Raw genomic sequence first — 15,918 nt, 5'->3', positions numbered from 1 at the left:
CTTTGGGGGGCTGGTCGCTTCAAGGAGGTGCAGTTTTGGTTCCAAGTGTTTTATTGTCCAAATCAAAAACAGCATAAAAGCTCATCAGGAAGGGAGACATTGCTTGATGTTGGAGTTGTATTTTTTACCTTCCTGTAGCCTGTGATGGTCTGGATGCCTTGCCATATACGTCTGGGGTCAGAGGTTTTGAAATGATCCACAATTTGTTGCTTGTGTTTCTGTTTGGCTCTCCTGGTGGTTTTTTTCTGGTTGGCCCTGGATGTGCTGTAGCTCTCAGCATTACCAGATCTGAAAGTGGCGTTGCAAGCTTACAGCAGGAGTCTAGTCTCTCTATTCATCCAAGGCTTCAAGTTTGGGAAGGTCTTAGTCTGTTTGTGCATTGTGATTTCATTAATGTTTGTACTGATGCAATCCAGGACAGTAGAGGTGTATCTTTCAATGTCCACTTCTGAGTCATGAGTAGCATTGGTGGCAAAAAAGCTCCAGTCCAGTAAAACTTTACAACATTCAATGATCTGCTTCTTGCATCTGAAGAGGGCACCGTGGCGGATGTTTGCCAACTTGCAAACCAACCACAAGCATTACTTGGTAGGTAACCACCCATACAATCAGATTGTGATTTAGACTACAAATGCCATGAAAGTAATTATCCCAATCTACATGCTGTCAAATAAATGAACCACACACAGTGGCACAACGTAAGAGGCTTTGCCGCTGACGTCCGAGGTTCGATTCCCGAGAGGGGGTGCAGTGAGTGTGCACGCCTGATGAGCCCAGAATTAGGGCGAATCACGTGTCACAAACTCTTTGCATTATTTGACAGTAAAACTTTTCAACATTCTATGATCTCCTTCTTGCATCTGAAGAGGGCACCGTGGCAGATGTTTGCTGACTTGCAGACCAACCACAAGCGTAACCTGTTAGGTAACCACCCATACAATCAGATTGTGATTCAGACTATGAATGCCATGAATATGTATATGTATATGCAAATATTCCAAAATCCAAAAACACCTAAAATACTGGTCTGAAGCATTTCAGATTAAGGACACTCAACCTGTACTTTATTTTTCTGCATTGATTCAATGCACATTGTGTCATCGCTACTGGTTTAAACAAAGTACGCTCCTTGCTTTGTAGCGCAGATAGGGTAGTGACAAGGGCAGCTTCGGAGTATATAATGCAGATCCCTTGCGTTATGATGCAAGATCTCTTGCATCACAGACTCTGTGGGTGTTAGTTTGTCATAGTGATATGAGTGCAGAAGACACAGAGATAGAAGGGAGAAGGGGCACATACACCCTTGGGAAACCCAAATATCCATTTTGAATTGACCTGACTTATCACCCAGCATACAAACACCCCCCTTGGTGTGGAAACAGCCACACTCCATTCAGTAGAAACACTTTCCAAATGATACTACAGGATATGCAATAATAATAAGGATTTTACAAGTCCTCTGCTCCAAGCCCAGGACAAAATCTGCATTTTGTTTCCTGTATAGAGAGAGTCTTTGTTCCATTAATTGAAACACACACTCATCCCCTTTTTTAACGAATGGAGACTACCACTTCTGTCTGGCAGTACCAAGGTACTATCTCTGTTGTCTTTGCAACAGAGGCGTGTGAAGAGGCATGTTAGCCAAATTCCCCCATAATATTCAGGGCTTACACCATTTCCAGTCAGATCTCAGTTACTGTGCCTTAAAAGCCTTATAGCTTTGGAGCCTTTTAATTACTGCAACAGCCCCAGCCACAAAAATGGACCAATGCCCATCTAATAGTTGTGCTACTGCATGGAAAGCCTTCTTCCTGAAATTAAAGCCATGAAACACCTTGTGAGATGAAGTAGTTTAATTGGAAAAGATAGCAAGAGGAACTGGACAGAAGATGGAAGACACAGAAAGAGTCTATCAAAAATGTAGTCTTTAAATGCCCTGAGGCCAGAAAACCAAAAGAAATAATCAAAACCAAATGTCAAAACCAGAATACTAAACTAGAAGTCTTAGCCAAATATAGCAAAGCAAATATCCTCAATCTAGGAGAAGAAATTCAAAACTTTGAAGGAAAAAAGCTTATATAGACAAGACCTCCCATTGCATGTCACATGACAAGCAACAGACACAGCAGCCATAAACAGTGTGGCCACAATATGCAATGACTGTCACAAAATGGCAGTGACCAGTCAGGAAAAACAAAACACAGAATACTGTTGCCAGATGTAGGTGGCACAAGGGATGGACAGACATTCTGGCAAGGAGTTGGGAGGATTCCTTGCCTGGACGGGAGGCCCCTAAAGGACAGAAAGGCATTGCAGCTGAGAGAAGGAAGGATGTTGCACCTGGAAAAGGCTTCCCTAATGGAGGAATGGACATCCAAGCCAGAGAGAAAGAAGACTCCTTACCTGGGCAGGAAGCTCTAGACAGATGCACAGGTGTCCCAACCAGACATATTTGCAATACTTTCCCTGGTCAGGATGAAATGGAAGGACAGGGAAGGACTGGCTGTTCTGTGACCCGGGATGCTAGATTGCAGCAGCCCTGGATATCAGTGCCCATTTGGGAACCAGCAGGGAATGCTGGAAAATGTAGCCCAGCAGAGCAGCCCTGCTGGGGCCTGTGGATGCTGCAAAAGGGAACTGTAAGGAAAAGTACTCCCTATTATATGAGACTTCCTTGTGACCTGGAAGTGCTTCCAACAGACAGCAGCCCTGGCACTGGAAGTACTCCTGGGTCCTCAATAAAAGGGACTGCACTCACTTGTCCAGGCAAGTCAAAGCTGGGAGGAAAATGAGCAACACTGAACTGGAGGAGGACAGTGTAGTGGAGAGGGGAGAGGGGAGAGGTGAACTGGAAGAGAGATTACCTATGCTTGTACTTTGGTTACTTTGAAGAGGTATTGTGTTTAATAAACACCCTTTCTTTAAACCCAGGACTGAGTTGTGTCTTCATTTTTGGTGTTTGTGGCTCACTGACTCACGCAGTTTAAAGATTAAAAAAACACAAACAACCAGAAATATTCTGAAAATGAGACAGACCCCATGCCAAGATTCCAATACCAAAATTCATTACACTTGACCGCTTCCCTTTCTCCTGATGTCTACCAATAATTCCTAGGATTACTGCCATGACAGCCATGAAAAATAGACAATTATGGTCATAACAATGTGCAGCTGCCTACACTACACAGGTCTTGAGTACTTTTAATTCAGATTTGCCAAGCTGCAGAAGACACTTTTATGGAGGTGAGAGATTACCTCATCCTGCATATAAGCATCAGCTAGTCATCTCCCACACACCATCACTATCTGTTTGTGTTAACAAGGTTTTACAAGTAAGTATGGTAATCAGTTGACAGTGTAGCACTCCTCTTTGTCCAAATGCCTGGAACACACAGCCTCAGTTCAGGCACAACAAAGCTAATCAGTAAACTCTGGCCCAGGGTATGCTGGTACCAGGTACACATGAGCATTGTTATGTTCAGTCATGGTGTTCACTAATATATGATTGGTACAATATCTAATTAAAATTACCACTATTATAAAAGAGGATTTATATCACTTTGGTGATTTCGTCCAAACACACCCATCCAGGGATATCCTATACATTTAAAAAATTACATTAAGAAACCTTTGTTTTTCAAAAAAAGTTACAAAACATCAAAGCAAAAAACAAGTTTTACAGATCGTTGGAGATATAGTTGTAGAGATAGACTGCAGTTATACATCATACCCTGTTCACTTTTCACCACAATTCATTTTTAAATTTTTATTATATCCTAGCGGTTTTAATTCACAAGAAGAAAAGTATAAAATTAACATCAGAATTTGCGTATTGTAGTATTCTTCCATTCAAACCAGATAATCTTTACCATCAGCATACAGATCTGCCCAGAAAGAAGAACTCTATAAAGCTGTTTGTTTATTGAGAGTGGCAAAGATTTTAAGAATCTTCTTCTTCTGGCTGCTCCCATTATGGGTCGCCACAGCGGATTATCTTCTTCCATATCTTTCTGTCCTCTGCATCTTGTTCTGTTACACCCATCACCTGCATGTCCTCTCTCAACACATCCATAAACCTTCGCTTAGGCCTTCCACTTTTCCTCTTCCCTGGCAGCTCTATCCTTAGCATCCTTCTCCCAATATACTCAGCATCTCTCCCCTGCACATGTCCAAACCAACGCAATCTCACCTCTCTGACTTTGTCTTCCAACCGTCCAACTTGAGCTGACCCTCTAATGTCCTCATTTCTAATCCTATCCATCCTTGTCACACCCAGTGCAAATCTTAGCATCTTTAACTCTGCTACCTCCAGCTCTGTCTCCTGCTTTGTGGTCAGTGCCACCATCTCCAACCCATATAACATAGCTGGTCTAACTACCATCCTGTAGACCTGCTAAGCATAAATGAAGTCAATTAAAAGGCAGTTTCAGAGCTCTGAAAACAAAAATCAATCATCATAGCTAAGGGGCTAAACAAATCTAAGCCAGTAAATAATCCAAAATCAAAATCTTAAATCTCTCAAAGGAAATATATTTTTTGTTTAAGTTGTTCTTTAATGAAATTCACATAAAATCTGTATGTGAAACTCATCCCTTTATAAAATGACAATAGTTACGCCACATATTGTCACTCAATCCCAGCAATGCCTGCTATGTCAGTAGATATCATTGCATTAGCAAAAAGGTTAATGCTGTGACACATGCTTGGCTATCCATGACCAAACCCATTTGGTCAAAGTGCCCCCCCACACATGCTGGCTAAGGCTAAGGAAACAATAATACTACGAAACTGCATGTTGACCACAAGGCTTGTGATTGATCAGTGACTATGTGATTTACTTCTGAAAATTTCAAACAGGCCAGAAAATACTGGAAAGAAATTGGTGTGATGCTGAGTAATCAGAAGAACACAGACAAGATTGTAGAAACGTCTCACACCCCACAAGTTGGAAGAAATATACAGATTAAAAATATACTTAAATATTCATGAGGTCATCTTATATGAGTCTGAATTTGTGGGTTTTAAGTTATTTTTAATTTATTTTCAGTTTCTTACCTTTCTGCTCTCACAATATTAAGTTCTTGCTGGGACTTTGCTTCTGGCTTTAATTTTTTTTGTTATTTATTTCTTTCCTTTTGTTTGTAGCTTGTTTTGTTATTTTCATGAAGTTGTGTTGTTTAATATTCAATTACTCGTCATTGTCTATTTTTTATTAATGTTTTGCAATGGGACATCCACCTGAGCTCCTATTCAAGACATTTTCAAGCCCCAGTTTAATTGCTATGGCATTGGGTTGCACACTCTGTCTTTGGCTACCTTGTCTGAGGTCCATTTGTAAAGCTGATGGTTATTTAACTAAAATGAATTAATGAGAATGATCGTTTTATGTCTTTGGTTTAAATGTTTTCAAACTGTTTAAAGGTCGCCTTTTTCCTAATTGGCCTTTTTGTTTCAATTAGTTGTTATTTATTTGAATCTTGGCTTTGTAGATTCATATTAGTATTATTATTATTTTTACACAATTTTATTCAACTTGCCCTCTCTGTTTGTCCAGGTAAAATTTTGCAATCAATTTTTTATCCACTTTTACCAATCCGATTTCTTTCAAGCTTTGCATGCGCGCAGATCTCCAGTGGCAATGCAGTATTTCATCATTTTCGACCCAGGATCTGTACATTAATTATGTCAATTTAAAATTTCTTATTTCCTCTAATTATACTATAATATAATAATTCATTAAATGATTCAAAAAAATAACTCATATCATTTCAAAAATTCTCCAATTATAACCATTATCCTACATACTTTAATCAACTTTTATTTGATATGTCATTTTATTTACATAGTTAATCTGGCTAGAAATTTTATGCATTTTAATTGAATACAATTAATTCTATTATTGGCACCAAATAATTTCATTTTTAGGCACATAGGACCAACAAAGTCTTAGTACAAGAAAAAAAAATACTTTTTTACTTTTTTAGTGCATTTTTGAATAACACTGTCACTTAAAAATCTTTTTTTAGATTTGTTTTGTAACTGCAAACATTAATTCTGGGTGATTTAGCTTTTTTAACTTCCTTAAGAGGTTTAGTGTTTTTTTTACTCTTGTTTCTTTTTTGTGTTGATTTGTAAAACCTTTCAGTGAAATTTCCAATAAACCAGTTTTGATATATTATGTAGTTTTTTGGGACTCATGGTCTTTGCTTTCATCCTTCATGTACAGTGGCATATATCAGCATTTAATTACGATTACAAAAACTACAATTTACTGTCCACAGATTCATCACTGTTGTGATGGCAAAATAAAAAAATCTAACCAGATCTATTCAAGAAATGAAGTTTTCAGGGTTGTTGCTATAAACATTATGTCTATAACATTATTCAGAGTATTAATTCCATTTTTTGTTTGTTTTATACTTAATAATGATGGTTTTATATATATGTGAATTGTCTGTCCTTCCACCATATTTAAATGTAACATTGCTTGTCAAAGAATAAACTAGTTTAGGTACTGCAAAAGTGAATATATTACAGTATACTGTTATGTAACAACACCTTTACAAAGGTTTAGTAACACTTAAAAAGCCTAAGTAAAGTGGTTATTAATCTCTGTGCAGTATAGCATGTTAAGAGCTTTTGATATGTTGGCAAAATCACTGAAGAATGTGTAGGATCCACAGATCTTATACTGAAATATGCAATTTTAAGGCACAGTACATGTGTCTCATTCAAGCCACCCCTGACCATTCCAAATTGAAGTTATTTTAGCAGGCCACATTGCAAAGTTGAATGACCACTTTACTGATGCTTGGTAAGTGACATCAAGACCAAAAGAAGCCTTTGCTAAGGTTTTGTTACATAACAGTAAATTAGTAATAGTTACATTTTGCAGTACCTAAACTAAAGTGTTACCAACCAGTTTCTAATTCCTACTTATACATGGATTCATTATGCATTCTTTACTATCTGTTAAAGTTAATTTAGCTGTCATTTTAATTTTTTTTAGATGCTGGTTGTGTTCCGAAATCCCAAAGACACTGCTGTCTCTTATTATCATTTTTGCCAGAATAACCCAGTCCTGCTGACCTATGAATCCTGGGATGCTTTTTTCTCAGAATTTATTAAAGGAGATGGTAAGAACATTGGCATAATATCTCTTCTGTATGTATTCTTTAACTAATGTGGAATCCTTTTTTAGCTAATGTCTGATCCCACTCTCTTCAGTTACTATAAATGTACATGAGAAAATGGCCATACATATTTTATGAGTCTCTTTTTAAGGTTTTAACTGATTTCTCCCCAAAAGCAGTGACAACTATCCATCCATCCATTATCCAACCCACTATATCCTAACTACAGGATCACGGGGGTCTGCTGGAGCCAATCCCAGTCAACACAGGGCACAAGGCAGGAAACAAACCCTGTGCAGGGCGCCAGCCCACCGTAATAGATTAACAGCAGTTTGGCAAAATAAAAACATTCATTTGAGTAGTCTCAAACAACTGAGTCCAAGACGGAATTTTTTTGGGAAAAGAATGGGCTGGCTTTATAGGTGGAGAGAAGGAAGAGGTGTGGCCAAAGGGCTGTAGGCGGAAGTGAGGTCAGCAGAAGGGTGGGGACTGGAGCCAGAAGTAGAGTCTGGGTGTTGGCTTTAGGCAGGTTTTCCTTCTGATGAGCTGCAGAAGTGGAAGAAAAGATGTTAGTGCATTCTGTCAACCCCTGACCTGGCATATTACACTTAGTCAAGCCAATTCACTGCCTCCCATGTGCTCAAATGTGACAATGAATATACTGAATGGCAAACAATAATATTTATTTCAGCACGGTTGATTATATTAGCTTAGTCTTTGGGAGCCAGGTGAAAGAAATTGTACCATTATGCTGGCAGAAAATTAACATAAACTTCTTAAAATCTTAGTAAACTTTTGCACTTCTGTGAACTACCTTCTGTAGAACTGGTTGTCTCGCCTTATCTAGGAATACAGACAACTGACTCCTAGAAACTTTATTGAAAGGAGCTGGAGGGAATGAAAAATAACCAACATATAAAAAAAAAACACTGTTCACAACATTGTCTTGGGGTACAACTTCTTATCATATGATCTGCAAAGAGAAAAATAGTGTTTTTGTTTTCTTTCAAAAGCTGAGGCAGCATTCCTGGATAGCTATTAAATTTCCACAAGGCCTTTTACAATGTAAATATTCTGCCAGACACACAGTGCCCAACTGTACCTTAAGAGGCGTATTGACCTCTCATCTTGTCCCTCCAACTGTGGTAGGTGAGGAAGCCACACTTCGCAGATAGTTTGTCCATGCTTGGCAAGCTGCACATGCTGGTAAAATATGCAAATTGTGATAACTTGACATGAAAGAAGACACGACAAATAGGGAAAACTAATGTTATTGTGTTATTCAAGCCCACTATTCAAAGAATGGTTAAGGAACAAAGTAACAGGTCATGCCTAGACAGACAAAAACAGGACTGGCTACTGTATTCAAAGAGGACAAAAGCAAGATTTAAACACAGGCAAAATATGATATACCGGATTAGCAAAAAAAAAAAGAACAAAGCACTAGATGAAGTACAAAAAATCCAGCAACCGTCAAAAAATACAAGGATTTTGAAAAACACTAGAAGTCTTGTAAAATTAAAATAGTTTAAAAAAGCAACTTCTCCAAGCCCACAATTCTACATGTTTCCCTGTTCCTTCTGTCATTTGACTACAGCTTAAATACAGTTGCTAAGAAGTAAAAACTGATAGGAACAGCCAGAGCAGGTTTAATTTTGTAATAGGTTCAAATAAAATCCTTAGAGAAAACAATTGATAGTAACATTTCTGAACAAATTATTATTATTGGGGAAGAAGTTCTGGGTAAGAGAGAGTGAGAGAGCAAACACTTTACAAGTCCTTCATTTACTAGGTAATGTGTGTTTGTATCATTCTGAACATCAAGGAGACAGTTGCTTTGTTTGGAGTCCAAAAGGGCTTTACTTTAAATTATTTACCTATAAAAACATCATAGTAAAGAACTGCTTCGGTTAGAGACAAAGGGGATAATACTTAATTATTATTTCTAAATACACTATAAGGGAAAATTCCTTCTTCTCAAATCTCATCATATATGAAAAACCTAACTACATAGTGTACTTCATTTAAATCCAACCTCAAAAATGTAACTTTTGTGTTTACAACTGAAGTGATCATGTAAAATTACTTTGGTGAGAAGTTCTTGGGGCAATCACTCTGCAGGGCCTTCTGATATCCTAATGTAACATTTTTTTGCTAACCCTCAATATACCAAAACTGACACGCTTAGTGATTCCAGTGCTGCTTTCTGTAACTTGCAGTAAAGTTCCATCTGTTCCACGTGGGACTACTCTGCTGCCTTGTAATGGTTTGAGGGAGCACTTACAGGCTTCTGTCTATCCTCCATGGCCTCTACCTTACTTTTTTTGTCTTCATATTTGTTTCTTTGGCCTTTCTTAAGCACATATACAGTATGGTGTATCGCCCCCAGAGTCATCTTTCCACACTGGCAATTTGATGGGCTCTTTACTTTCCGGTGTTTGTTTTGCTTTTGAATTACTCACATTGCCAGGCAGATCTCCTGTTATGCCTCTGCACTGCACTAATTCTGCCCTTGATAGCCCCATGTGAACAGGCAACCTGTCACATGAATTCACTCAGGCGCCAACTCATGATGATTTAATACTGGAAAATACCGGACCAGACAAGTGATGGATGGATGTTTAGTGTGCCTGTTTTGTTCACTACTTTCTTGGTATACAGTTCCTGAATTAAAGATGGTATACACTGTTCAGCTTACCTTCTGTAGCTGTGCCAACAGGAGTAAAAATGTGTTTTTTTTTGTCTTTTAAATACACGATATCTAGAAGAATGGTCCCTAAGGCCAACTTAAGTAAGATGAGGTCAAAAGCAGACATTTCTGTTAAATTGTAATATAGTATATTATTACAAGTTGCTTCTCTTAAGTACTGCAAATGGGATACCATCCATCCATCCATTATCCAACCCCAGCCAACAGAGGGCGCAAGGCAGGAAACAAACGCAGATGGGTTAGCAGAAAAAGTTTACTTATTCACAACACAATGTGGATTATTCAGAATTTTATTTGACAATTAGATATTTGGCAATATCATGATATAATATATATTTTATTATTAATATATATTAGTAAGAGATACAATGGCATCCCTTCATGTATAGAGAACTGTAGCAAAAAATAATGTACAGAACCAATAATCCTCAATGATTATCCTAATTTAAATTCTAAGTTCCAGTCATATTCTTTTTATTGTTATGGCAAGTTCTAATCATGTAATTGTCTGACATAAGGAGATTTAATAATTTTGCCATTTTATTTTTTCCAGTTCCCTGGGGCTGTTATTTTGATCATGCAGTTGAGTGGAACAAAAGAATGGATGACGAAAATGTGCTGATTGTGACATATGAAGACCTGAAAGAGGTAAAGTACAGCTTTCTGCATTTATAATAAAATAAAAACTTAATAATGTATAATTTTGACGAGAACAGTCCAGCTAGTTCATCAATTTCTGTTTATGTAACTGTTTGAAAAAATATCATATAGTCAACTACTCAAAGTATGCTGGCCCCAAAGGGCAAGTGACATAAAATTTAATGGTGTGATGCACACTGTAGCTGCGTTTATCCAAAATTACCAAAGTTCAACATCTCCAGCTTGTAAATGGGATTCAGCAAAAGCCTGACATGTCGAAATGATTCCACAGACAAAATATCTTCATTTTTAAAAGCTTTAGTAAAAATTCAAGGTAAAACAGTTCACACAAAAAAAAGAAAATTGACAAAGCAAAGATTAGAAAAATTCTTGTTCAAGAGAAGTTCTGTTCAAAATCTTGTTTATTTATAATTGTTACAAAATCACTTTTAAAAGTTTCTGAACCATTTAAAAACGGTCAGAAAACTGTATGTCTATCCTATTTCTATGCTGAAAATGGGTCTTTTAAATCCCTGAGCACTGGAACCTATTCTAAACAACAACTGACTCAATTATTACACTGTATTTTAATTATAGCAAGAAAGTTCAATCTCATTCTAACTTACTGTACAGGGGTAAAAGACTATACCATTGCTTATAACTATGAAAGAGATTTATATTCTATTCAAATTAAGCAGACACTAATATGGGTTTAACTCAAAGCTTGAACCTTCTAAGACTGGCTCTTACAGTGCACAATTAAAGAGGATGCGCACACTTAAGGTGACACATCTATTTAAATGAGATGACGCGCAAAACTACATGTGGTGCCGCACAACATTAGAGATGACGCGTTCACAATCAGAGTGGTGACGATATGTAAAAGTGCACAGAAAGAGTAGGTACCATGGCAAAACTAAAGGAAAACACTGATTGTTGGCAAGGTTTGTCTGTCAGTCCACAGGGAAAGTTTCTGGTTAAGTGGTGTGTGCTAAGTGAGGGAAAGTTAATATAGCCTTCTTTTTTCAATTAAATTGTTAGTGATCAAAGTTCCCCTTTGTATGTACATGATGGTGTGCATTAACAGGCAGACATCCATGTCTTTTTTTAAAAAATAAGACCCCAAAGTAAACTGGGGTGCTCCCCATTCTAGTACTTTTTTACAGGGCCACCGTATCATTGTATTACTATCTTAACGCCATACTTTGTTATAAGAAAAATGTTCCAACATTTCAACATTGCAAAATTTACTGTAGATCAGCTTTCATCTGTGCCCCCATGTTTTTATTGAAGCATTCCATCCTGATGACAACAAAGAACAATGCTGGGAAAGGGTAACAAAAATAAAGCATGAAAGAAGCTAAATATTGTCAAAGGATAGTTTGTAAGAGTCTTGTATTTGTAATCAGAAGTGCTGCCAATGAGAATCATGTCCCCTTCTCCTTTTTATAGGGGAAGTGTCTGGAATGATGTCACACACTGACAAATATAGCCATGTACACCATGATACGCCGATTTTGATCCCATTAAATCACTGAATATATAATGTACAGCCAAAAAACAAAAATGAAAATAAAACAATTAAAAAATAACCTATCCAGTTACAGAACCTCACAGAGATATGCAGCACAAATATTAGATATGCAGCCCTAAAGTCTTCAAACTTGATATTGCTTTAAAATAATCAAATTCAGAAATTAGAAATACAACCAATTGCACATTTAATGGAGACCTTTGCCTAAGTTGTGCCTCTTTCAAATAACCGTTTTTTTCCACATATTGATGGAGAAAGTGGTTCTGATGTCCTATATTTCTGCGACATCTTCAAGATACCCATGGTGACAATGTCAAAATGATTTTCTTGATCTACAAAACACATAAATAGAAAAGGATGACTATCTGGTCCACTGTTGAACATTAACAGTGCAGTCTGCATTTCAGGTTCTGAATCTAAAGTCTGACTTTTATCAGAAGTCTAGTTTCCATAACCCCAATATTAGCTTTTTTGTAGAGGCTGCGGATTCTGACTCTTGAAATTTCATCATAACACATTTTGCAGTTCCCTTTTCCAAAATGAAACCCAGCCTACTGAGGTTGCCTACAGGGCTTTTGTTTCCATCTTTCATGCAGTATTGCAATGGCTCCTTAATGTTGTGGTAAAAAATAATTCTGGATATTTTACTGTCACAATTTTTCTATTACAGAACACTAATATTGTGGCAAGGCCCAAAACCTTTCCTTGCCTACTGTTTCATTTGATATTTTATTAACATACTGTAGATGAACCTTTATTAGTAGGTAATTAGTTAATGTTAACAGAATATTATGGTGGATATTTTGAAGGATTATATTTATTCATGAAAATAATAAAGAAGAAGTGACATTCTCAAGTAATTCCTGTGCTTGGTTTTTAGAACTTGCAAAACGGAATCGAAAAAATAAGCAAATTCTTCAATTATACCTTGACTGAAGAACAGATCCAATCTATCACTGAAGCCAGTACATTTAAGACTATGAAGGAGGACTCGATTAACACTCATGGACCATTTGGCCAAGTTATATTTAGGAAAGGTAATTTATGTTCTCTTTATATGTAAATAAAATTCATTGATTAATTAATGTTTATAAATGAACTTAAAAAAATATGTGTGATGTTTATTACTTTACATACTGTAAATAAATTAAAGTCTGTCCCTTTTGTAATTAATGGCTAATTACTGTCAATCAAATCTAACAATAACAAACATTAAATAGACAAATTATTTTAAATTGAATGAGGCAGACTGCAGTCCATAACAAGCTCAAGAAAAAGTAAAGATGCTGAAAATGGTGTACAGATGACCCCTTTTATAATGCAAAACACATTTGAGCATTGCCAAGTACCAAACATGTTTTACTTGTGTTGTGCTCCAGGCCTTTAATGACCTCTTAGGTACATCCGTCAGCAGTGTGTCTGTCTGCGAAGAGAGTATCAACCTTGTCGAGATGTTTACTTACCTCGACAGTGACAGTCATGTCTCTGGTGACTCTTCCTGTGAAGTCAGTAGACGGAATGGAAGAGCATGGTGGGTGGGGTCATGAGGTTGCTGGAAAGGGGTGTGTGATGCTCCCAATATCTCTGCAAAAGGATGAAGGTCCAAGTCTTAAGAGTCCTCATACTTCCTGTCTTGCTATATGGTTGTGAGACATCACGATATCCAGTGACCTAAGACGAAGACTGAACTCCTTTGGTACTGTGTCACTTCAGAAAATCTTTGGGTACCATTGCTTTGACTTTGTGTCGAATGAGCAGCTGTTCATGGAGTCCCGAATGAGGCACATTACCTGCATTGTGAGGGAGAGTCAGTTACCGCACTACAGCAATGTGGTGTGATTCCCCAAAGGTGATACAGCTTGCAGGACCCTCATTGTTGAGGACCCGAGTTTCTGGACCAAGCCAAGGGGACGTCCACGTAACACCTGACTGCGGCAGTTAGAGGGTCATTTCTGGAGGGTGAGACTGGACTGCGTGTCTGCCTGGGGGGTCGCCAATCAGGATCCCGAGCTGTTTCATCATGTGGTGGATGCGGTGACGCACTGTACCAATGCATGCTCCTCAACCTGACCTGACCTGTGCTACATTTATCAATAATTTCATTTTCCACCATCATAATTAGTAGATAAATGCATACAACTAATGACAGCCATATTATCTCCATTAGTCCTAGGTCAGAGTGAAATTCAAGTCATTTTCCTTTTAAAAAGGACTGTTCATGAACTGCTATCAGTAAATTTCATTTTTAAATAACTTTCTGTTTTTTAAGCGCTTACCTTTCCTTCCATTTTGATTGTGATTTCCATCTATCCACAGAGCCATGTTGTATATTAAAGCAAGCATCATGCCAAAAATAGATGTTTTTGATCAATTTAGGGTCATCAAATGGCCAGTGAAAACATAAAATAGGCACACTCCAAACACAGAAAAATATCTTCAGACAAGAATTATACCAGTGTCTAAAATGCTTTGAGCTGGCAACTTATACCCATTGCAACCCCACACCTCATTGATTTTAATCAACTTCATTTTAATAAATGATTATAAGATCATGCATTTTTTACATACTAAATTGACAGTAATGGAGCAAAACAAGAGATACTTACTGTATGCCTATTATCATAACAGTGCAGTGTTGGGAATTGAGTTATAAAAGCAACTACCAGTTTCTTTATTTACTAACCACAAAAATGACCAATATGACATCTAACAACATATACAGACATTTAGCAGTTCAAAAGCTGTACTGACCCCCGATGATCTTCTGAGTATTGAGTTTAGTGCAGACAATTAATAAAAAATAACCATACATGTTTTTATAGGCATGGAAGGAAAATGAAAACAATTGTCAGGGTTCAGTAAACACTTCCCTACAAGTAGGAAGAGTAGCTCAATGTGTTTAAAATTGTGCCTTGAGAAAGATGCAACTTTTGCATCTTTGTGCAAGTATCTTTGATTATCATAATGCAGGAATTGTACAGTAATGAATTTTGAAATGTACCTCTTTGTGTAGTCCTAAATACAATCCCCCATTTTGCACCTAATGCCATGCAGATGAATTTAGTGTTAGTATAGGCTAAATTAGAATCAAATAATTAAAAAGGATGGTAAAACTAGAGTAATTCATTCCCCAGTGAACGGGACACAAGTGTTCTAGAACAGCAGTGCATTACACGTGTTGTACTGTGCTGTGCTGTGCTACTCACTTGTAGAGACATGTTGGGTAGACACAATTTTGGCCAACAATGAAAATGTAAGTTCCCATAAGGTCAGCTTACATAACTGTGTCTTAAGCTTAAATAAAATACTACTTGAGGTGGAGTATGATATATGTTTGCAGAGAGCACCCCAGAAGAAATTACTAAAGGTTTCATTTAACAGGTTAGAAGTCAAATTGGGCACAATACATTATAGTAGCCAGGCTACTGCTGAACTACCTGTGTGTTGATGGCTGGTAAAGGAAGTCTTTAAAGAAAGATCACCCCAAGAGAGACAGGTGGCATTTCTGACCATGGAAGTAGTTCCTTGTCAGGGCTTAACATCTATCAGCCAATACACTATGGCTTGTTATGGAAGTAATCAAGGTTTTCCTTAATCGGCTACTGTATATTAACTAAAGGAAGCTTAAAGCCCTTTCAAGAAGTACATTAAAAGTACATAACCTCAAAATATTTCTGTACATAAGTGAACATCTAATTATTTAAATTAGAAGTAACTTAGAAATTCATAAGGTTTGGCTAAAATGTACAAAAGAAAATCCAGCGCAATCAATTCAGTTGGCAACAAAGAAGAAAATAAAAACACCATCTACCAGTGTTCCAAAACTTCTGATAAACAGTATATTATTATGGTTTGTGCCTGCCATTGTCCCATTTATTCTAACATTTCGATCCATGGGCTGA

At 37.3% G+C, this 15,918-nt stretch overlaps 1 protein-coding gene across 2 annotated transcripts in view; it reads left to right on the top strand.

The window, feature by feature from the left end:
* LOC120525795 (sulfotransferase 6B1-like) overlaps positions 1-15,918 on the top strand; it is a 60,567-nt gene that overhangs the window by 42,516 nt on the left and 2,133 nt on the right. For both annotated transcript variants that reach the window (XM_039748395.1, XM_039748396.1), the window contains exons 4-6: positions 7,010-7,136; positions 10,397-10,491; positions 12,897-13,053. In XM_039748395.1, the coding sequence (XP_039604329.1) occupies positions 7,010-7,136; positions 10,397-10,491; positions 12,897-13,053 (379 nt within the window). The remainder of the gene's footprint in view (positions 1-7,009; positions 7,137-10,396; positions 10,492-12,896; positions 13,054-15,918) is intronic.

The sequence above is a fragment of the Polypterus senegalus genome, chromosome 3, assembly GCF_016835505.1.
Source record: "Polypterus senegalus isolate Bchr_013 chromosome 3, ASM1683550v1, whole genome shotgun sequence".
NCBI classification, from domain to species: Eukaryota; Metazoa; Chordata; class Cladistia; order Polypteriformes; family Polypteridae; genus Polypterus; species Polypterus senegalus.
This window is presented reverse-complemented; position numbering and strand designations above follow the sequence as displayed.